The sequence below is a fragment of the Odocoileus virginianus genome, chromosome 7, assembly GCF_023699985.2.
Source record: "Odocoileus virginianus isolate 20LAN1187 ecotype Illinois chromosome 7, Ovbor_1.2, whole genome shotgun sequence".
NCBI classification, from domain to species: Eukaryota; Metazoa; Chordata; class Mammalia; order Artiodactyla; family Cervidae; genus Odocoileus; species Odocoileus virginianus.
In genome coordinates, this window is record NC_069680.1 from 44,324,368 (window position 1) to 44,347,879 (window position 23,512).

At 40.9% G+C, this 23,512-nt stretch overlaps 1 protein-coding gene and 1 long non-coding RNA gene across 7 annotated transcripts in view; one reads left to right on the plus strand and one right to left on the minus strand.

The window, feature by feature from the left end:
- PANK1 (pantothenate kinase 1) overlaps nt 1-23,512 on the minus strand; it is a 52,975-nt gene that overhangs the window by 21,070 nt on the left and 8,393 nt on the right. For all 6 annotated transcript variants that reach the window (XM_070470618.1, XM_070470617.1, XM_020894410.2 and 3 more), the window contains exon 2: nt 3,741-4,093. In XM_070470618.1, coding sequence (XP_070326719.1) covers nt 3,741-4,093 — 353 coding nt within the window. The remainder of the gene's footprint in view (nt 1-3,740; nt 4,094-23,512) is intronic.
- Nucleotides 15,295-17,971, plus strand: LOC110137795 (uncharacterized). The gene is made up of 2 exons (XR_002314024.2): nt 15,295-15,531; nt 17,836-17,971. It is a non-coding gene; the product is annotated as an uncharacterized lncRNA (long non-coding RNA).

A 23,512-nucleotide genomic window follows, 5' to 3' on the forward strand; every position in this document is an offset into this window, starting at 1 on the left:
TTACATCACTCTCCTGCCCTTGAGAAATGAGTCACTAAATTGTTTTTCACAAAATGAAAAAAGACACATCTGTGTGATACCCCACACTTCCCAAGGTGCTTTTGCTGACACTGGCTCCATAAGTCATACTGGAAATGGCAGAAAAGGTTATCTTACTAAGCTCAAGAACAATCTGCATATAAAATAGTTGACTCTGAACTATAGATTATACTTGGAGTTCTTTGCTCCTTACACAGGAGAGCTAAGAGACCCGAAAGAGAGTTGAATTTCAAATGTGTTTTGTGAGTGAGAAAAATAACAAAACCTCAAAGATGGCTTCTTCCTCCTGATACCCAATGATAAAAGGGGTACATGAATGACCAAAAGGATTGAGCCAGAATGAAGGGGGGGTGTCTACCAAAGCTTATGCTCCTATAATATCACAAATCTATTCCTGGATTAATAATAAGAACCCAGCTAATAATGAATGGTCCACTTAGATTTAGAATTTTACATATCCACAATTATCTTATCCCCTCCTGATGATTTTTTTCTAATTAACTTTTTTAGATTGTGTCATTGGAGATTTCTGCCTTAATAAAGGCCAATTCTCAAGTCCTCACACCAGGCTCTGGTTGGCCCTATTACAGCCTTGGGCCCAATGTTACCTCATCCCACAAAGACACTCCCAGTACTCCCTATCCCCTTTACCCATTTCTTTCCCCCCAACTTATCACCATTTGATATGCTCTATATTCATTTATTTGATTATTGACCACTTCCCTGCTCTAGAATATAAGCTCCAGTGGGGCACGAGCTTTGTTTTGTTCATAATAGTACTTGTTGCACAGAAAGAGCATGGTAAATATGTGTTGAGTGATAGAATGAACACTTATTAGGAAAGAAGATGATAAAACCTATTCTTCCTCACAAACTCTGGAAGGATCAGGGTGTATCATTTAGTGTACTGACAAGAGATCTGTCTTCTTCAATTCTGTCTTCACTTTGGCCAAGACTGAATATGCAAACAGAAGGCAGCCCATATACTGATACTTTCTTTTATAGATGGCTGGACTGTTAGGCAAATACTCCAGACTTGCTCCTTGCACCAATCTCTTTATTAGACTCCAGCAGCCTGAAGAAACAGAGGCTTCTTTATTTTGGCTAAATAAGACATTACCTCTCTCAGGTCAGAACCTTGAGAAACACTTGCTCATGGCCAACAGAAATTGAGTAACTCTCCTGGGGCATCACCCCAGAGGAGGAATAGAGTCTTTGACGGAGCTTGCGTAAATGCTCTAGGTCACCTTGGTTCACTTCAGGCTCCCTAGAAGAGATGGACACAGGCAACCTTGAGGGACCTGGGGAGCTCATAGCACTAGCAGTGGGTCAGCATCTCCTGAATCAGAATTGAGCTAACACTCAGCTTTCACCTAAGGGGGCACTACAGATGCCTTTTCATGGCTCTTTAGCTTTAGTTTCCTTATCCTTGTAGCCACCTTCTGCTGCCTTCTGATGATGATGAAACTGAGCCCCACAGGAGGGACATGATTTATCCAAAGGCACCCAGCTAGTTAAATTGAAAAAAAAAAAAAAAAAAAAAAAACAGCATTAGAATTCAGGACCAGTGCCTTTTCATTTATGAATTTGCACTTAATTTTCATGCTCCTAGATCTCAACCTTCTCAGTTTCAAAACTCTTCAATTATTGGGCCCCAAAGAGGAGAGTGAAACAGTTGGCTTAAAGCTCAACATTCAGAAAACTAAGATCATGGCATCCGGTCCCATCACTTCATGGCAAATAGATGGGGAAACAGTGGAAACAGTGACAGATTTTATCTTTTTGGGCTTCAAAATCACTGCAGATGGTGACTGTAGCCATGAAATTAAAAGACACTTACTCCTTGGAAGGAAAGTTATGGCCAAGCCAGACAGCATATTAAAAAGTGGAGACATTACTTTGCCAACAAAGGTCCATCTTGTTAAGGCTATGGTTTTTCCAGTAGTCATGTATGGATGTGAGACTTGGACTATAAAGAAAGCTGAGCGGTGAAGAATTGATGCTTTTGAACTGTGGTGTTGGAGAAGACTCTTGAGAGTCCCTTGGACTGCAAGGAGATCCAACCAGTCCATCCTAAGGGAGATCTGTCCTGGGTGTTCATTGGAAGGGCTGATATTGAAGCTGAAACTCCAATACTTTGGCCACCTGATGCGAAGAGCTGACTCATTTGAAAAGACCCTGATGCCATGAAAGATTGAAGGCATTGAGGAGAAGAGGAGGATGACAGAGGATGAGATGGTTTGATGGCATCATCAACTCAATGGACATGAGTTTGGGTAAACTCCAGGAGTTGGTGATGGACTGAGAGGCCTGCGTGCTGCAATCCATGGAGTTGGACACGACTGAGCGACTGAACTGAACTGAATTTGGTGGAGAAAACATTCCATGGATCATTTAAGTAAGTGGCAGCATCAAATTCTACTGCTGGGTAGGGAACATGGACACAAAAGGAAAAGTCAACACCTGAATATAATCAATCTGATTGAAGAGAATGTTCCAGGGCTCTATTGCTAGCTCTTGTAGAAACTATTTATCAATGAGATAAATAATGTTCCTTTTGATTGTGCAAATAAATTTGCATTAGAGCTTTATTAAATACAATGAATAAAGCATTGATTTACTAATTTATTCATTAATGATAAAATATCTGGCAAGACTAATCCCAGAATCTTTCAACCCTTCCTTCTTTTTATGTTCAAACACTTCTGTTCATTCAAATTTCTGTTATCTCTATTATTTTTCTTTCTTCTCATTGTATTTCCTGTGAGATGAACCTAGACAGTAAAGAGATTCTCTTGACTATAGAAATGGGGAAATTGGAATACATACGTGTTAGGGATTGCTTAATAAAGAGAAAGTTAGGACTCTATGTCACTCATCCATATCTTCCATTTAGCCACCTCTGTCAAATTTAAAGCAACACAGAGGCAGAATATGCTGCCTCAGGATAAGGTATTATTTATTTATTTGGCTGCACCATGTGGCATACGGGATCCTAGTTCCCTGTCCAGGGATTGAACCCGCACCCTCTGCACTAGAATCGCAGAGGATGCCAATCCTGGACTGCCTAGGATGTCCCCAGGATAAGGTATTATTCTTATTATGTAGAACAACACTGCCTAAATCTTATTTATTTATAAAGGAATTCACCTGTATATAATATCAAAGATTTCATTTTTGTTTTTGAGCAAAACTTCTAAAGGGCATTCATAAAACAGAAAAGACACAGAGCAAATGGGCAGAAAGAAGTAATCATTTTTAGTAAGATGTATAAAAAGTCTTTCCTGCAGGCCTCAGTCTATATATCTATGAAACTGGCACAATAATTATGTTTTTCACAAGACTCAAGAGTCTGTGGAATACTAAAATACTTCAGAAGGTGATTTATATCACCTTGTCTTTAGCACATTGTGCAGATGTAATTGAAACAAAAATGATGAAGAGGGCAGCTAATATTTATTGAGCATTTTAAGTGCCAGGTACATATTATCTCCCCCAGCCCTATGAAGTAGGAACTATTTTTATTCTCATAAAGATGAGGAAGCTGAAGCAGTGAGAGGTGAGGTAAACTTGTCCAAAGTTGCCAAGCCTAGTAGCCTAGTTCTTCCACAGGAGACGCCATGCCCATGGACATGGGAGAGCTTTCCTTTGTTTCTCTAAGAGCTGGTTTTGTGGTTTGCACAGGGCTAAAGCAGACATACCGTTCGGAAATCCTCCTCGAACTTGAAAGCCCCACCTCCCGTGGCACAGAGCGTGGTGTGCAGGCTGGAGAAGTTCTTCTCGCTGCCCATTTGGATGAACTTGTGCATTGCGCAGCTGGGGAAGCGGATGAAGTGCAGGTTCCCCTTCCGCCCGCACATGGTCAAGTTTTTCAGTTCCAGGTGGACATCTCGGATCCCGGTTTTCCCATAAGCCGTGTTAGAAGTCAAATACTTCCTGATGCTTTTCAGGTTCTCCACCTCCTCCTGCTCTTCTTCAGCTGTAATATCCTTCGGCTCAAAGTAGACCAATTTAACCAGCGTCCCACCGATGTCCATGCCGAACCACGGGAACGCTAAGGGGACACAAAGACAGAGTGACCATGGTATCTGTACATTCAAGAAATAGTCAATAATGAAACATCATGGTGTCGTATATGTATGCGCATTTACCATTCAATTTACTGGAATTCTACTATAGGTGCCTAAAAGAGACAGGCGAGGTGAAATACACACTTTAAAATGGTGCCCATGATTCTGCTTTCATCCCACTCAAGAGTCGGCCTCAGAATTGACTATGAGATGAGAATAGGATTCTCTAAGGCAGTCTCAATTGCTGCTTGCCTCTCAGGGCTCAAGAATGTCACCAGATGGAGTGCAATTTCAATACTTAAAGATACATGTTTTGCATACACTCTGGCTCCCAAAAGCTATTTTATCAGAATTTCAGCTAAAGAAACAATACCAGAGGAAATGCTGCCATGCTATCTGTATGTACCAAGAGATGGTATGTTGACTCCTAAGCCTCATGCTCTCTTCCCAGAGCACTCCTGGATGATAATTTTCACGGTATATAATTTTTGCCTTCATGAGCTGACTTTTATACAATGTGACTCCACTGCTTCACTCAACAGAATAAACAGGAAGGAGAAAGGAGAGACAGTGGGTTATAAGAGCTGAGGGGCAGACATGATGATTCCAGTGGCAACAGGGATCTGTTCTTCTCAAAAGAACAGATAGAATTACAACTCATTCCTTTCTTTACTAAGGAAGAGATTCCCTCTCCATCTCCAGTTGCCCACCCAGAAGTCCTCACCTTAGCCCTGTGTCTCCCCTCCCATCGATTATGATTTAATTCTTGGGGAGGACCTAGGCATGAGTATTTTTCGAAGTTCCCCAGACGTTCCAGTTTGCACGCTTGTAAACTGCTAAACCACAAGAACCATGACCACTGATGGTCAAGCCTACAAATAAGCACAGCTCCTGACCAGGTATACAACACAGAGGCATGTTTTGTGTAATATTTTTATACATAAATATATATTTATATTTAATCTGCTGGAGAGGCTTACCTATGGCAAAATGAATTTCCATAGTTATTATTTTTATTGTTATTGTGAGTAATGGGCTGAGCTCCCTGAACAGGCTGACTTTATTTAGAGGCAACCTGGAAAATTAGTACTGGACTGTCAAATGCTTTGCAGTAAACACAGGGCAAACCCAAATGGGAATCTGAAATTTGGAGATCCCTTTTCATCTCCCTCAGTAGACTGTATGGGCTAAATCTGAACCTTACAGTAAAGCTGAGTTTACATTCTAAATCAACTATACTCAGATCTAAACTAAAAAAACACAAAAACTGAGTTTAAAGACTTAAGAAGTTAAAATGGCTTCTTTCAAAAAGCTTATTTTATTCAGCCCTAGAGAACAGCCATTTGAGCCCTGGTCAAATTGGGCACATTACACCTAGAGGTTACATTGCCAGGAACAGAACTAGGACTTAGAGGAAGTCTTCTTTCTAGGCAGCCCCACTACTTAGCCCTCTCCATCGATACACTGGGAAGGGAGGAGGAAGGAGTACATAGGAGGAAGCCGTTCCTGCCTAGAATCTTCTCTCCTGTGCTTCCCTATTGTCATTTTAGCTCCGATCCAAGCCAGCTACTCCACACTTAGTAAGCAGTAACTCTAACGATAAATCCCAAGCTCCCTAAAAGATTAAGAACAGCAGGAACTTCCCTGGTTGGGTCAGTTGCTAAGACTGTGCTCCCAACGCAGGGGGCCCAGGTTCAATCCCAGGTCAGGGAACTAGATCCCACATGCTGCAACTATTGAGTTCTCATATGCCATAACTAAAGATCCTGTGTGCCTCAGCACAGATCAAAGATCCCTTGTGCCACAACTAAGACCTGGAGCAGTTACATAAATAATTTTTTTTTCCCCAAAAACATATTAAGAGAAGCAAATTCCGGTAACAAGACTGTTAACAAATGTCCTCTTATCTTTGCAGAAGTTTGCAAAGCAAATCCCACACAGCTCAGTGTAGACTGGGAAGCTTGCCTATCCTAGCAGGAGAGAACAGAAACCTGGGAACAGTTCATCCCTAGCTCACAGATAACGTTTCTTGGTCCATTCTCTAAAAATCACTGTCAGCATGTCCCAGTGTGCATGTGTGAGTGCTCAGTCACTTCAGTTGTGTCCAACTCTCTGTGATCCATGGACTGCAGTCCACCACGCTTCTCTGTCCATGGGATTCTCCAGGCAAGAATACTGGGGTGGGTTGCCATACCGTCCTCCAGGAGATCTTCCCTACCTGGGAATTGAACCCATGTCTCTTACGTCTACCTGCATTGGCACGAGGGTTCTTTACCACTAGCGCCACCTGGGGAGCCCAACCCATAGTGTAATAGGCAAAGTCCCAATTCAGGATTCCGAACAACTGCTTCCCAGAAGCAGCAGCCAATAACTAGCTCACAGGAACTCCCTTCACCTCTCTGGATCTCAATTTCCTTATCTGTGAAAGGAGTGGACTGTGTAAGAATGGCCTCCAGTTCCCTCCCTCCCATAAACTTCCCGAGGATTTTTTTTTTTTTAAGAAACACATACACAAAAATCACAACCACCCACAATCAAATAGGCCAACCAGAGCCCTAGTTTTAAACCCCACTGAAATATACTGTAGTATGTCAACAGGTGCCCGGTTATGCAATTAAGGTTGCAGGTATAATCCACTCTTATCCAAGTAGGAAAGACACCTACTACTGAATAGGATGGGAGAAGTGTATTCTGGAACACTGCTAGGATAATATATTGTAGTATGTCAACAGGTGCCCGGTTATGCAATCAAGGTTGCAGGTATAATCCATTCTTATCCAAGTAGGAAAGACACCTACTACTGAATAGGATGGGAGAAGTGTATTCTGGAACACTGCTAGGATAACCATTTTTGAAAGACTCTGCCAACATCTATTAAAAGCACACATACATTTTAAAATGCAGTTGATTCCTCTCTTGGACCATATTTTCTAAAGGACCAGTATTTGAGGATGGGTATAAAGAAGTTTACTGCACCCCTTCTTGTTGACTAGTCACCAAGTTGTGTCCAACTCTTTCGTGACCCCATGGACTGAAGCTAGCCAGGCTCCTCTGTTTATGGGATTCTGCAGGCAAGAAAACTGGAGTGGATTGCCATTTCCTTCTCCAGGATATCTTCCTGACCCAGTGATCGAACCCATGTCTCCTATACTGCAGGCAGATTCTTTAACACTGAGCTAACTTCCCACTACCTGGGAAGCCCACTGTACCACTTACAGTGGCCAAATGTAAGAAAAACAAAAAAGCAAGATCAAAACAAATTGGAAACAACATACATGCCCTTTAACAGAGAAACTTCAATAAAGTATGACTTTCCAAACCATGGGATATTAGGTAGACATTAGAAAGAATGAATGAGATCTATATCAGAGATACCCCCAATCTTCTGAAAATGAGAAAAAAATAAAAAAGAGATAATTAGCAGTGTAAATAACTTAACTCCATCTGGTTTTGGAAAAAAAGGAAGGGAGAAAGGAAAAGAGGAAGGAGGAATGAAGGACAGTGGGCAGGTGGGTGGAAGGCAGACCCCAAGTGTTTGATTATATGAGCCCACAAGAAGGTATCGAAGGCCACCCCTTCAGGTTAATATTGTTGGAGGATGGTGGGATAAGTAGATTGTATAGGTAGAGGCTAGAAGTCAGAGAAAAGCATGAGAAAATTCTATACTTAGAACTTTCAGTACATGAAGTAAATTAAGAATTCAGTGATAATGAAAAATAAGACATCTTAGTGCAGAATGGACAGAACATGTTGTATGTAACCCAGAAAAGGCCCTGTGGCCTTTATGTGGTTGGCTGTTGTTAATTTAAGTACAGGCAACTGAAAAAAGGTCTCCCTTTTTAAAATGTGTCTAGGGACAGCTAAGCATTTTATAAATTATTTATAATTCCAGTTTCTTCTTCCTGTGTCACCTCCTCCATTTCAAAGCTTTTGTTGGCAACTCAGCAAAACAGTGGGGGAAAGTGTAGAGTTTTGAAAATTCAGTTAAATGGCATATCAGCAGTTTGGGTTAAGGTAAAAGGGAATAAGGATTGGAAAACTATAGTTTAAATTGCCATTTAAAGTAGAAGTTGCTTTCACTTACTATAGTCATTCCTTACCTTCATAAAAAATTAAATGCTCTTCTATTCACATTTTAATGCTTTTATAGGATACTATCATATTTTAAATGTTCAGTTTTATTTATCTTCCTGATATCAAGGGCTACCTAAACGATAGTCCCCATATATAAGCTATGGTTGGAGACAGAAGAGAAAGAGAAAAAAGAAATCTGAATGCAGCCACCATCCATGACTCATGCTTTCTTTAATCCAGGGTATGCAAATGCTTTGATAAATTCAGCTGAACCACTGATAAGAGTCTCTTCTGTGTTTGCCAGAAGTGATGCTCCTTCTAGATACAGAATATCTGCACTCACTATTTACTCCTCCCTTTTAAACCCACATTTTTTTTTTTTTTTAGTTCAGAAGCCTCTAACTCAAGAGGACCCACATCTAGAGTTGACGTTGAAATAACTTTGTTTCACCCCCTAATTTAGTGCCAACTGTGCATCATCTAGGTTCTTTGACTGGGTGGGACTGTGGGGTTCTCTCCTTTGGGGAGGAGATGAGTATTTCATGTGGAGGAAGGAGAGTGAGCCAAATACCTGGGAATCAGAAGAGCACCTTGTGGTCGTCACTAGCGCTGCTGATCCCCTTCCCTCCTGGCCTGTGGCGTCACACTGCTGGTCCTGGCCATTTTCTAATGGAGCTGGGCAACGTACCTAATGTAGCTAGTGAGTTGGGAATGGAAATGGTGTGTGTTACTTTCAGGCAAGAGAACTTACGGCGAGTGTCAGAGGCTGCAGAACTCCTCCTCTGTTTCCATAACCAGCAGAATTCAAGATAATGTTTGTTCCATCAGCCCGGATGTAGAGTGAAGATGAGGCGGATTGGAGCCCCGGTCACTATCAATGGACTTACAGTGTGAAGGAGAAATAAACCTTTATTGTTTTAAGGTACTGAGATTTGGGGGTTGTTACTGCAGGATGATGAAATGGTAACCCACTCCAGTATTCTTGCCTGGAGAATCCCATGGACATAGGAGCCTGGAGGCTACAATCCATAGGGTCACAAAGAGTAGGACACGACTGAAGTGGCTTATCACCACTGCAGGATGATCTTCCCCATCCTGACTATTAAAACTTTCCATCAAAATCTTTGGCTGGTTTTTCCCCTGGAACCCTCCCTCTCTCCTATAGAGCCAGATCCAGGAACTGTCAATATTGTTGATAAACATGTGGTCACTGAGTGTTAATAAAAAGGTTTGTAGGCTCTATTGCATTTATTTGCCTGAAAACTTCTCCAAGCACGAACTTGAATTGGTCATCTGATAGTAGTGAAAACCCTAAAATATCTATATTTTACATGGTGTGGTGAAAATATTTTTAAAATTTTATTGGTGGCTTTAAGACAAAGCCTATTTTTAAAAGACCTTTTCAGAACACTAGAATAGTCTCTGAGGGGGTACTTATGCTTCCTGCAGTAAATTGCAAGGGTTACACAGTGAGTTTCTAATACTATAAATGAGTGAAGACTGAGAAGAATCCAAAATAAAAAACAAACACAGACACACAGAGAGAGGTTTCCTACCAAAGAAACAATAATAAAGAGCTAAGGGATCCTGGCACGAGAAAATCCACCTCCTTTCGAACAACCTACAGAGCTTTAAGGTGTTTCTGGTGAGGCAAGTTTCCTACCATCATTATTTCTTCACATGTGTAAAGTAGGTGCTCAGTATTCAAGATTAGTTCCTCTGTGCACAGGTCTGACTTAGCAACCTGCTGCTGTCATGACAGTTTCACAGTTTTCCCTAGGTTCACCAAGCTGAAATTTGTTGTAATAATTGTGAATAGGGAACAAAAGGACTGAGTTTCTTTCCCCACTCTTTGTTAATAGATTGTCAAGCAAACTAATAAGTAGGTGGGAAAGAAGTTTGAGGATTGTGTAATCAACAGAAAAAAGAGACTTTTCAAGTACTTTGGAAGATATTTTTATACTATGTGAATACTGATTATGTTCAAGTTGCCTAAGGACCTCTGCAAGTTAAAAACACCACCAATGACAACTTTAATTTAGATCCAAGTGTGTAATACAAACTGTATTTCTTTAAAAATTTCCTCAGTGCCAGCCACCCCCCTCACTGTGTCTAAATTTGATTGACAGCATAATGAAATTCTCTGCTAATATATTCATGGAAGCATTGAACTTTAAGAGGTGGAAGGGGTCTTTGGTCAAATTCAACACTTCGTTTACAGATAACAAAATTGAGGTTTGGAAAGATCAAGGGCTTATCCAAGGTTGATCACAGTAGGTAACAGAACCTATATTCAGTTTCATGAGCCCACATATTCCCCATTTTGCCAGGCTGGTCTGAGTTGAGTTGTCAGTCACAGACAGAATGATTGTAGGCAAGTTTTTTTCTTGAGCCATTTACTAATCTGTAAGATGAATAGACTAACCCAACTAACTAAGGTTCTATTAAATTCTTACATTTCATCATCCCAATTACACATATACAAAGTCCTCCAAAAGCATACTTTTAACAGCATAAAATATAAGAGTTGAAAACCTAAGAACTATTTAAGGACCTTGAAGAAAATGGTAAATGTGAAATTTAATAAAAGGGTTTCCATAACATTGTGAAGAAACCCATAATTATTGTACACAGAGCAGTCTGCTAAACATTAAATACTCTACGCAAAGAAACTTGAGTCATGGTTTCTTTTAAATTAATGCATACCAGATTTCTTTAAATTTTAGTCACATTGCAGCCCACTCCAGTATTCTTGCCGGGAGAATCCCCATGGACAGAGGAACCTGGCAAGCTACAGTCCATGGGGTTGCAAAGAGTCGGACACGACTGACAATTAAGCACAGCACAGCACAAAGGTATCAGAACACAGGCACTTCTAGAAACGGTTGCAATCCTTCCTCTGGGCTATTTGGAAATACATATTAAAAAGCACCAGATTCCTATGCCCTTTGATACACTGGTTCCACTTTACCCTACACAAATAATTAAGCATGCATTCAAAAATTTACCTGAAAAATCATTAAAGTTTTACTATTACTACTGAGGAAATGAATTTCATGTCCAAAAATAAAAGGTTGGTCATAGATGATTATCCATTAACACAAAGGAACAATATATCACCATCAAAATCATTTGGTAAGATAGCAATTAATGACGTGAGGAGAATGTTCATTGTATATTATTAGGTGAAAAGTGCAGGTGATTAAGTGGTACATTTTGTATGAATACAGTTTTGTGTAAAAATTAAACAGTTACTTGTTCCCAGAAAACAAGACTAGAAACTTCAGGCCAAAATGTTAACAGGCATTATGGATAGTGTGTGCCAAGTCACTTCAGTCCTTTATTTTTCTCTGCAAACCAATAGAGCCTACATACCTTTTTATTAACACTCAGTGACCACATGTTTATCAACAATATTGACAGTCCCTGGACCCAACACCTCTGCAACCCTATGGACCATAGCCCACCAGGCTCCTCTGCTCAAATACTGGACTGGGTTGCTGTGCCCTTCTCCAGGGGATCTTCCTGACCCAGGGATCAAACCCATGTCTCTTACGTCTACCTGCATTGGCAGGCAGGTTCTTTACCACCAGCACCATGTGGGAAGCCCATTATAGTGGGCTTGTGTTTTTTTTCTTCTTCTGGCTTTGCTGATAGGATGTTTTTCAATTTTTACAATCAATATGTTTAATTTTCATAAGCAGAGTTATTTTACAATTCTCAATCAAAAACATCTCTGTAATGATGCAAGAGCAAAAAAAAAAAAAGTTTTCATTTCACTTCAATGAACAGAGAGCAGATCTGTGGTCTTGCTCATGAAAAAGCATGCCTGCATTTCCTCATCTCAACAATTTGGATTACTCATCTCAACAATTGCTTTCTCAAGCAATATTCTGCTCACATCAAGCCTGTTACCAAAATGTAAGACAGCACTATAAAGAAAATGTGATATATATACACACACAATGGAATACTACTCAGTCAACATAAAAGAATTAAATGTTGCCATTTGCAACAACATGGATGGACTTGGAAGGTATTATGCTTGGTGAAATAAGTAAACCAGAGAAAGACAAATACTGTATGCTATCCCTTATATGGGGAATCTAAAAAATAAAAGAAACTAGTACATATAACAAAAAAGAAACAGACTCACAGATAATAGAGCACAAACTAGTGGTTACCAGTGGGGAGACAGGGGCAAGAAAGGGGTAGGAGAGTGACAGGTACAAACTGTTAAGTATAGTAAGTTGCAAGGATATATATACAACACATGGAACATAACCAATATTTTGTAATAACTATAAATGGACCATAACCTTTAAAAATTGTGAACCACTATACTGTACACCTTTAACTTACATAATATTGTACAGCAACTATATTTCAATTTAAAAGGTTGGAAACAAAAAAAAAGAGGGACTTCCTTGGCTTGTCCAGTGGCTAAGACTTCCCATTCCAACACAGGGTGTGCAGGTTCCATCTCTGGTTGAGGAGCTAAAATCCCATGTAACTTGTGGTCAAAAAATCAAAACATAAACAACAGAAGCAATATTGTAACAAAATTAGTAAAGACTTTAAAAATGGTCCACATTAAACAAAATTTTTTTTTTTTTTTTTTTTTAAAGAAAAGGAATGACAGGGAAAGCCTGGCACTCAGAGCATAGTTGTTCAGCCAGTTAGATGCCTGACATCACCAGGCCTCTTTCAGGTAGGAAGAGACCTGATTTCTCCCAGTGTTGGCAAGGCACACCCCTGACACCCTGAATGTTAAACTTGGGATTCAGAACACACTTAAGAAAGCACAGGTATGTTTGGGGGGATGGATCACCATAGCAAAGGTGTGACAATAGCCCTTCTTCCACTGACAAGCCTCAGATGCCCATCAATTTTCTCCTTCTCTCCCAGACAGGTGGGAAGGAACCAAAGGGCCGGTCATATTATCATATGCAAAAGGGGAACAGAACAGCGAGAAGAGTCCTTTCAAAGAATAATCCTTTCAGAACTCCCAAGGCAAGTAGAAGCATTACCACGACAGTCACCAGAACTAACTTCTGGATTTCACCACTTCTGCCATACAGGCTCCAGTTAACTGTTAGGTACCACAAGTTACATGCCTACCATATTTTAAGCAATCACAAAAAAATCAGAAGAAAACATGAATTTTCAGGTCAAAGAAAATGCTGTCATACATAACAACATCCAACTTTATAGCAACAGTTGTAAAATGCATGTTTTTTTTTTTTTAAATGGAGCAAGAGGCCCACAAAGTCAAGAGTGCCTGAGATCCATGAGAGTGAGACTGTGTTCATATTCTGCTCTGTGCCCAACCCCAGGTTAGAAATGATGTGATACCCAATCAGGGTCTACTTTGCACATGCAATTTGAACTGGAGCTCTGTGATTTTCTTACAACTGTATTTCCGGAAAGCAACTCCCTCAGTTGGCAGCCTGAGCTCCCTAGCAGTTATGAGTAAAGAGAGCCCCGAGCAGGAGGACTAGAGACAGTGTTTTCAAGGAGGGGCCCCTGGAATTCTCATGGGTCAAGTTCAAAACCAGGGTTCTAGCTGAATCAAAATAAACGCTCTTGAACGTTCCTGAGTATTGGACCACAATTTCAAAGTGAGAGTCAGAGTCTGAATGAGCTGTCTTTGCTCATAACTGCTAGGGAGCTCAGGCTGCCAACTGAGGGCAATGCAAGGTAATGACCTGGCTGATGTCCCCATTCCCAGGAGGGACTTGGAAACATCTTATCACTTGCTAATGAAATTATTTCTGGATAATTTATAACACGAGTGCCGCAGGTGATTTTCACATTTTAAACACAGCTTCTCAAGTTTCCAGTTATCATTCAACTGGGACTGAACCCAACAGACATGGGTCTAGAAATGTTCCACATATAATTAAATTTCATCATGTGCTCCTCTCTCCCAGTGACTTCCATTAGAAAGTTAACCAGGCATTCTTCCATAAAGAAGTAAGCTCTGGCAACAGCACTCATCGATATTCTCTGATTTGCAACCCACGGCACAGACAACCACATGAAATCAGAACAAACAGGTATACTGACATGAAAGTTATGTCTCTCTTGTTTTTTTTTTTTTTTAAGGTTAAGATTTGGGAGGGGAAAAAAAGGCTTTGCAGGGCACCACTGTGGTGGCACCAGCAAATGTGTTCTTAGCCTGGATCTGGGCCAGGAGGAAGCGGGGCCAAGTTGGAGCCAGACATGACAGGACCCAAAATGTCAAACCCCTGAGGCTAAAACAAACTCTTCCTCAAGTCTCTTCCAGGAGTTGCTGAGAGGCTCAGTGAGGTGCAATCTCTCTTCCAAGGTCCTAGAATCTCTCTCCCCATTCCACCTTCTTACAAGAAGTCAGAACAGCAAGGGCTGTCATTCCAATGCCATCGAACTCATCTTCTCACCCTTACCCCTGAAGTCCAGCCCTGCTTTCCTGCAACAGGTCTTAAGAAGGAGAAATGAGAGGCAGATGAAATTTGTTTCCCATCCCATTGCAATATTCTCAGGCTGAGTGTGTGTGTGTGTGTGTGTGTGTGTGTGTGTTGGCGGGGTGGCGGGGTGTGTGTGTGTGTGCATGCTCAGTTTTGTCCTACTCTTTGGGACCCCATGGACTGTAGACTACCAGACTCCTCTGTCCATGGAATTTTCCAGGCGAGAATATTGGAGTGGGTTGCCATTTCCTCCTCCAGAGGATCTTCCTGACCCAGGGATTGAACCAGAGTCTCCTGCCTCGGCAGGAAACATTACCACTGCACCACCTGGGGTGGCAGGAGATGGATACAATTACAGATCTTTACGGTCACAGTCTCAATGTCTCATCCAGACGGTCTGTCTTGCTCAATCTGCAGGCAGAGGAGGGTGAGTATCAACCTTCCATGTGGCCTTCACCTTTAATTACACCACTCTACTCATCAGAAATGGCTTTGCTGGTGGCTTAGCCATAAAGAATCCACCTGCAAGGCAGGAGACAGGGACTTGGTCCCTGGGTTGGGAAGATGGCCCCTGGAGAAGGAAATGGCAACCCACTCCAGTATTCTTGCCTGGAGAATTCCATGGACAGAGGAGACTGATGAGCTACAGTCCATGAGGTCACAAAGAGTCAGACACGACTTAGTGACTAAACAACAACACTTCATCAGAAATACAGTCCATGAATTAAAAAGAAGATGCCACAGTTCTGACCATGCAGAGATGTGCCAAGGGGACCTGAAGGCAGTGCACCTGTGTGACTGTCTCCAGTGTGATCGTTTCAGCCACCAGAGCTGATACCAGTGTCCACCTAAGAATGGTTCTTCCAGCTTTCTAATACCCTGCAGTGAAGCTCAAGATGGTAATCTCATTATCTCCTTAAACAAATCCCAGTTTAAATCTCCAAGAGGTTTAGCTTTGTGTCTTGACAAGCCACCAGAGCATGTTTATTTACTCTAGGGTCGCTATTGACAATTTAATACCAGGGAGTGGTTAATTAAAGAGGCTTCAGGGAGAACAGCATTGCTAGATGGCACTGCAGAGAACAACAGGGTTACCAGAAATGAACTTTGTTCATTAATTTTAGCTGTGAAAGCCTGACAAACCTTTCAGGTCTAGCTGGGCGGGGACTGAGAAAAGATGTGCTAACTGCTCACATGGCAATACAAGCTGAAATCGAGGAGGTCACAAGGACCCTCCTTCAACGATCTGAGACCAAGTTATATGCTTATGCCCCCACCGATTCACTGAACAGATACTTTGTTCTGTAGACTGGGAGGCACTATGGCAGAGTGAGGATGCAGCAATGGACCTGGTCTCCTGGCATTTACATTCTCCTCTGCAAGGACTGATCATTAATCAAGAACAGTCTGGAAAGAAGTGAAAATTCTGCTATGAGTGAAATTCACATTGTCCTTGTACCAGCCATTACTTAATTAAAACAATCCTTTAATATTTACAAAGGGCAGCAGTTCTATGCAGGGTTCTCTTTTGAGCACAGTAAAGTCTGACACTTCCCAGCCATTCAGGAACCTTCTAATTAAACTGCAGATAAATTCTGAACCTACAAAATGTTTCAAAATCACAGGATGCTAGTGTTGGAGGGATGTAAGGGCACTCTTTTAGGGAAATGCACATCAAAACCACAATGAGGTATTTCTTCAAACCCACTAGGATGGCTATTATTTAAAAAATGGAAAATAACAAGTGTTGATGGGGATATGGAGTAACTGGAACCCTCCTACACCAATGGTCAGAATATAGAACAGTGCAGTCACTTTGGAAAATAGTCTGGCAGTTCTGTTAAAGGTTAGACATAAGCTTGTCTATAATCTAGCAATTGCAGTCTTGGGTATATACCCAAGAGAAATGAAAGCATATGCCCACACAAAAATTTTTATGTAAATGATCAGAGCAGTATTACATGTAATAGTCAAAAAGTGGAAACAACAGAAATGTACATCAACTGATGAATGGATAAATAACATAGGACATGTCCATACAATGAAATATCATTTGGCAATAAAAAGGAAGGAAATACTGATACATACTAAGACACAAGGGAAATTTGAAAACACTGCTGCTGCTGCTGCTAAGTCACTTCAGTCGTGTCCGACTCTGTGCAACCCCATAGACGGCAGCCCACCAGGCTTCCCCCGTCCCTGGGATTCCCCAGGCAAGAACACTGGAGTGGGTTGCTATTTCCTTCTCCAATGTGTGAAAGTGAAGTCACTCAGTTGTGTCCAACTCTTAGCGACCCTAGGGACTGCAGCCTACCAGGCTCCTCCGTCCATGGGATTTTCCAGGCAAGAGTACTGGAGTGGGGTGCCATTGCCTTCTCCATTGAAAACACTATGCTAAGTGAAAAGAGCCAATCGCAAAAGACCAGATATTACATGAAACATCCACAATAGGCAAGTCTATAGAGACAAAAAGATCAGTAGTTGTCTAGGATTAGGAGTTGTGGGGGAAAAGAGGAGGGATTGCTAATCAGGTTTTTTTTTGGGAGTGATGATGTAGTCTAAATTGTGTTAATGGTTTCACTGTGAATATGCTGAAAACCACTGAACTGGGCACTTTAAATGGGTGAATTATATATGTATATATCTCAATAAAGCAGATTTCATAACATATATAAAGCTCTGACCCAATCCATGCATTTTACCAATGACTTTTAAGATATAAATGCCAAATTATAGAGAATTTTTGAAGGAAATCTTTCTAAAATGCATGACTCACTTCTCATATTCTTAAAGAAATATGAAGAAAATCTTAGCTCTTTTGATGACTCGGGGTCATGTGAGAATCAATTACTGCACCTGCTAGATACTGATGCACTCAAGTACCACATAAACTTGTGCTTCCCAGGCTGCTATGGTTTGAGTATTCATCTGTCTCTGTTATAGCTTTCTATGTCTTTCTTTTCGGCTAATGCTGTTAATTTCTTGGCTGCTGTCAGTGTACTGTAATGTCTATCTCTAACCTGCTCTGTATGATTGCAGAGAAACCAGAAAATCAAGTCTGTTAAAGCTGTGACTTGGGTGTAAGTAAATAGACTCGAGAGAGTCCAGGAAGTACTCCAAGTGTAAAATGCATGAGCATTTCTAACTTGATCTATTTTCCAACACTGATTTTTGGTGGTTCAGAAGTGTTTGTTTCCTTCCAGATTCTCAGCTGTCTTCTGGGTTATGGCTGCCAAGATGCCTGAAGTGATGATCGCTGTGATCAGCAGGAACAGCCAGATGTAGTATCTAATTGGGCAAAGAGATTCAAACTTCACAAATATATGAGTATTCAAAATATTTCATCTGTCTGGTGCCACTTAGTTTGGGGGCATGGTGCCCTTCTCTATCATTAAGGAGAGACTGTCAAACTCTTGAGCATGGGAGGTTTTTTTTTTTTTTTTAAAACATCTTAACTCTGGATCAGGTAAAAACAATATCTTACTTAAGTTGGTTTATTTTACAAAACATATCATGTATTTAACGTTAACCAATAAGAACGATACTGTTTTGACGAACATAAAGACCGGAAAACTGTCATTTATGGATGACAGCTGCACAGGAATATCAGCATCCAGTTTATCTTTGCATTTTCTTTGGATTACACAATATGGGGACAAATTTGAGTCAGACAGTAGGTGTGAATCCTAATTGCTTTTGCAGCAGTTCTCCCTACAATCTCAGAGATTTCTTGAATCAAAACTGATGCAGTAGCTTGAAAAGATTTACTGGAAATGTATCACAAAAAGCTGAGTAATAAAATATCTAACAGCTCCTCAGTTTACTTGTAATAAATATTTAGAAAAAAGCAAACAAAAAGCCTCTAAATCTTATACATGCTAAAACTCCAAGACAACATAATCAGGATGCAACAGGTTATCCATTTACTTGTGAGAGCATTTGCCAACCAAATATGCCTAAGCCTTGCCCAAAATTTAATGGAGTGTGGTAAACGTGTGCTGAAGTACTAGCTTATGCAAGTTTATGTAAATATGTGGGCATAGACACACAGGCCAAATTTCAAAAAATACTTCAGGGCTGCACACATGCCAGTCAAAGGTCTCTTTTTAGAAATTCTGAAGAAGTTTATTCTAGGGTCTATAAAAAATGCAGCAGCATTGTAACAACTAATGTTAAGGGCATACTATGTGCCAGGTGCTGTGCTAGGAGCTTCACAGGCAATACTTAATTCTCATAACCAAATGAGGTAGGCACTGTTATTATGATCAATTTACAGATGACAAAACTGAGGCTCAGAGAGGTTAATGAACCCACCCAAACATTAGTTAGGTGATCTTTAGCTTTTTAGTTACAGCTTTTAAATAAATAAAAACATTTTTTATTGAAGTATAGTTGATTGTACAATGTTGTGTTAGTTTCAGGTGTTTACACACACACACACACACACACACACACACACACACACACACATCCTTTATTTTTTTTTGGCCATGCCACGCAGTATGTGGAATCTTAGTTCCCAACCAAGGCTTGAATCCATGCTCCCTGCATTGGAAGCACAGTCTTAACCACATGAGTGCAATTATATCAATAAGAATTCAATGATGTTTAACTGATTTGATCCCTAGGAATGCCTGACAAACAAGAGTGATACTAGATAGATTCAGGATCTTTTTTTTCTCTTTAGTGGCTAACTTGAAATACAGGGTCATCGGTGGAGAGATTGCCTGGAATCACAAATCTCTCACAAATTTCAGCAATATTCCTCTTGGCTCAACCCTGAATCTAGCACCTCCAGATTGCCAGGCCTGAGTTCAGACCTACATCCTACTTGTCTGTATCGCCAATGTGAGTGCTAGCTTGCCTGTTCCCATCCTACTGACTTCAGAAGAAAGGAGGGTGGAATTCTTTTAGGACTGTTCCTAACCTCTCAATCAGGGCTTCCCTGGTGGTTCGGTGGTGAAGAATCTACTCACCAGTGCGGGAAACACAAGTTCAATCCTTGGGTTGGGAGGATCCCCTGGAGAAGGAAATGACAACCCGCTCCAGCGTTCTTTCCTGGGAAATCCCATGGACAGAGGAGCCTGACAGGCTACAGCCCATGGGGTCGCAGAGTGAGACACAACTGGGCAACTAAACAACAACAAACCTCTCAAGCTCAAGACAAAAACTACATAGGAGACACCAGACGCTTCTATCTCAGTGATTTTGGAGTGATCCCAAAGCTTCTGTTTTGGGGCCCAGGACTATTTTATCCCAAGAAAGGTTTCAAAATCTCAGACCATGAAGATATGGTTAAAAAATAATGATAAACAAATAATAAAAGGTACTGGCCAAAAAAAAAAAAGAAGGAATCCTTCAGGGCAACATGATATCAGATTTTCATCTTGTCAACAAATGGGATGCAACAACTTTAATCATGGTTAGATAACTGAATTTATTCATCTCATTGTGCATACTATTTTCTCAATTGGATATAATACATCGTTAATGTTTTTAGCAAATAACAGATTATGGCTATTTTTTTTAAAGCATTCTTATCCTTTAAACATATATATGAAAACATCTACCATTGAAATGATATGATATCTGAGATTTGCTTCAATATCATCCAGTTTGGGAAGGGAATATTTGCATGTAATAGCCAAAATAAAATAAGATTGGACATGAGTTGATAACTGAGCTGAGTTTGGAGGGGAAGATTTGCATGTAATAGCCAAAATAAAATAAGATTGGACATGAGTTGATAACTGAGCTGAGTTTGGGAGGGGAAGATTTGCATGTAATAGCCAAAATAAAATAAGATTGGACATGAGTTGATAACTGAGCTGAGTGATGAGTACTTAGCAGTTAGTTATAACATACACTCTAGTTTTGTGTAATGTTTGAAATCTTCCTAAATAAAAAGATTTAAAAACAAAAATCCAAATACTTCTTCAGGACAGTGAGAGAATAAATGGCACAATGAGTTGCCTTTGTAGTAAAATGCAAATGGGGATGAAATGGAGAAGTCCCTTTTTTGCCTGAGAGATCCTATTTTGGAAGCAAACTTACATACCAAGTTCTTTCTCCTCTTGGCTGGGACAAATTTCAACATGCCCACTCTAACCAGCAACATGAAATGAAGATAGTCTGGCAACTCCACCCTGCTGTTTCAGCAGCAGTAAATTCTAAATCAACTTAGAAATTCTAAATCAGCAAGGCTCAACTGGGGCTGGATTTATACCTATTTAAAGAAGTTGGCTTAAAGCTCAAAATTCAGAAAACTAAGATCATGGCATCTGGTCCCATCACTTCATGGCAAATAGATGGGGAAACAGTGGAAACAGTGGCTGCCTTTATTTTTAGGGGCTCCAAAATCACTGCAGATGGTGATTGCAGCCATGAAATTAAAAGACGCTTACTCCTTGGAAGGAAAGTTATGATCAACCTGGACAGCATATTAAAAAGCAGAGACATTACTTTGCCAACAAAGGTCTATCTAGTCAAGGCTATGGTTTTTCCAATAGTCATGTATGGATGTGAGAGTTGGACTGTGAAGAAAGCTGAGTGCCGAAAAATTGATGCTTTTAAACTGTGGTGTTGGAGAAGACTCCAGAGAGCCCCTTGGACTGCAAGGAGATCCAACCAGTCCATCCTAAAGGAGATCAGTCCTGGGTGTTCATTGGAAGGACTGATGCTGAAGCTGAAACTACAATACGTTGGCCACCTCATGTGAAGAGTTGACTCATTGGAAAAGACCTTGATGCTGGGAGGGATTGGGGGCAGGAGGAGATGGGGACGACAGAGGATGAGATGGCTGGATGGCATCACCGACTCAATTGACATGCATTTGGGTAAACTCAGGGAGTTGGTGATGGACAGGGAGGCCTGGCGTGCTGCGATTCATGGGGTCACAAAGAGTCGGACATGACTGAGCAACTTCACTGAACTGATATACATTACCAACAGGTAAAATAGATAGCCAGTGGGAGTTCAATGTATGATGCACAGACCCCTAAGCCAGTGCTCTGTGACAACCTAGAGGGGTGGGATGGGAGGGAGGTGGGAGAGGGGTTCAAGAGGGAGGGGACATATGTTTACCTAGTGCTGATTCATGTTGCCATATGGCAAAAACCATCACAATATTGTAAAGTAATTATCCTCTAATTAAGAAAAATATAAAATAAATTTTAAAAGACTGCTGATGAAATATTATGTGGTCACTGCAAAGAACAAATCACATTTTGGCTACTTCTTCACAGTAGAAAGCTTCCATGAAAGGAAAGAAGACCTGCTATCTCCCTGACCAAACTCATGCTATCTTCCTTCTAAATACATAGCATCTCTTTAGATGTTTCTCATCAAATGAAGGTAGCTGGGGAAATATGAATGGTGAACAGTTTTAACTATGTTCAAGCCTTCTGACTCATACACACAATTTCAGGACTTAAGGAACTGCCATAGCATAGGAGTAGAATAAAGTCATGTAACTGGTTTCAGGCTACATGACAGCTTGGAATCACATGAAACCAAATATCACACCCAGAGTCTAGCACAGTGCCTTGGCCCAAAGGAATAAAAACTGACTGACCCCTGTGCGACCCATGGGGAGTATTAAATCTGAGTTTTCAAGGTCACCCAGATCAATACTTATCTAATCTCCTTTCAGTTCAGTTCAGTCACTCAGTCGTGTCTGACTCTTTGCGACCCCATGAATCACAGCATGCCAGGCCTCCCTGTCCATCACAAACTCCTGGAGTTTATTCAAACTCATGTCCATCGAGTCAGTGATGCCATCCAGCCATCTCATCCCCTGTCATCCCCTTCTCCTCCTGCCCCCAATCCCTCCCAGCATCAGGGTCTTTTCCAATGAGTCAACTCTTCACATGAGGTGGCCAACGTATTGGAGTTTCAGCTTCAGCATCAGTCCTTCCAATGAACACCCAGGACTGATCTCCTTTAGGATGGACTGGTTGGATCTCCTTTATGACAATCCAAAAGAAGTCATCCTATAGTCTAAACTTTAATACTTTTTGGTAACTCAACACAACCTGTACTGAATCACGTGGGTGAAGGAATCTGTCAGGTGAGAGTGTGGCTCATGGTTCTTCAAAGGGTGGGACCCCAAGCAAAAGTCAAAATAAAATAGCTATCTTTAAATATCTATATAAGATAAATTAGATGTGCTGTGTTGTCAAGGAACACAGGGTAGAAAATGTGAGATGCATTCTGACTAGTGTAAGGAAGGATATCTAATATCAACCCCCATAATTTCTATTGAGTGCCAATGTTTTGATGGAGGACTCACCATACTGCTGAATCTCAAGTCAACTGAGACTGAGCTTCAAGTTAACTAAGTCCATCCCTGTCTCTTTCACTCCTGGACTGCCTACTTCATGCTTTAAAGCAGTTGTTTTTCCGTAAGCCCCAGGATTCCCAGTAACTTGCATCACCTAGGCTGGCCCCAGCTTACAGAGATCCATGTAGGTCCAGAGTGTTCCAAGCCTCTATCTAAAGTCCTGTGGCCTCAGATTCAGCATAGAGTCAAGGCCAGACAACACCAGAAGGTTTATATTCTGGCCTTGCAGGCAACAAGTGCCCAGAAGTATCCATCTCATCTTCTGCCAGAACAAAGTTTGCTAGGCTGAGGGTTAAAGAAACAACACCTAAGCACTGGATACGGCTGTTCTGAATTCTGAAGCCTTCTTCAATTTGTGCAGCTTTTATAAAGGAAAAGTGCTCCCTTTCCTAATCTTTCTCCTCTCCGTGGTCGCTATTTGCCTCACTCAAGGGCTGAGACATCAAATGGTAATAGATCAAAGGAAGATACTTCCTGTTTTAAAAATAACTTTGTCCTGACACTAGATTAGCAGTAACATAAAGTACACAGCTTTCTTA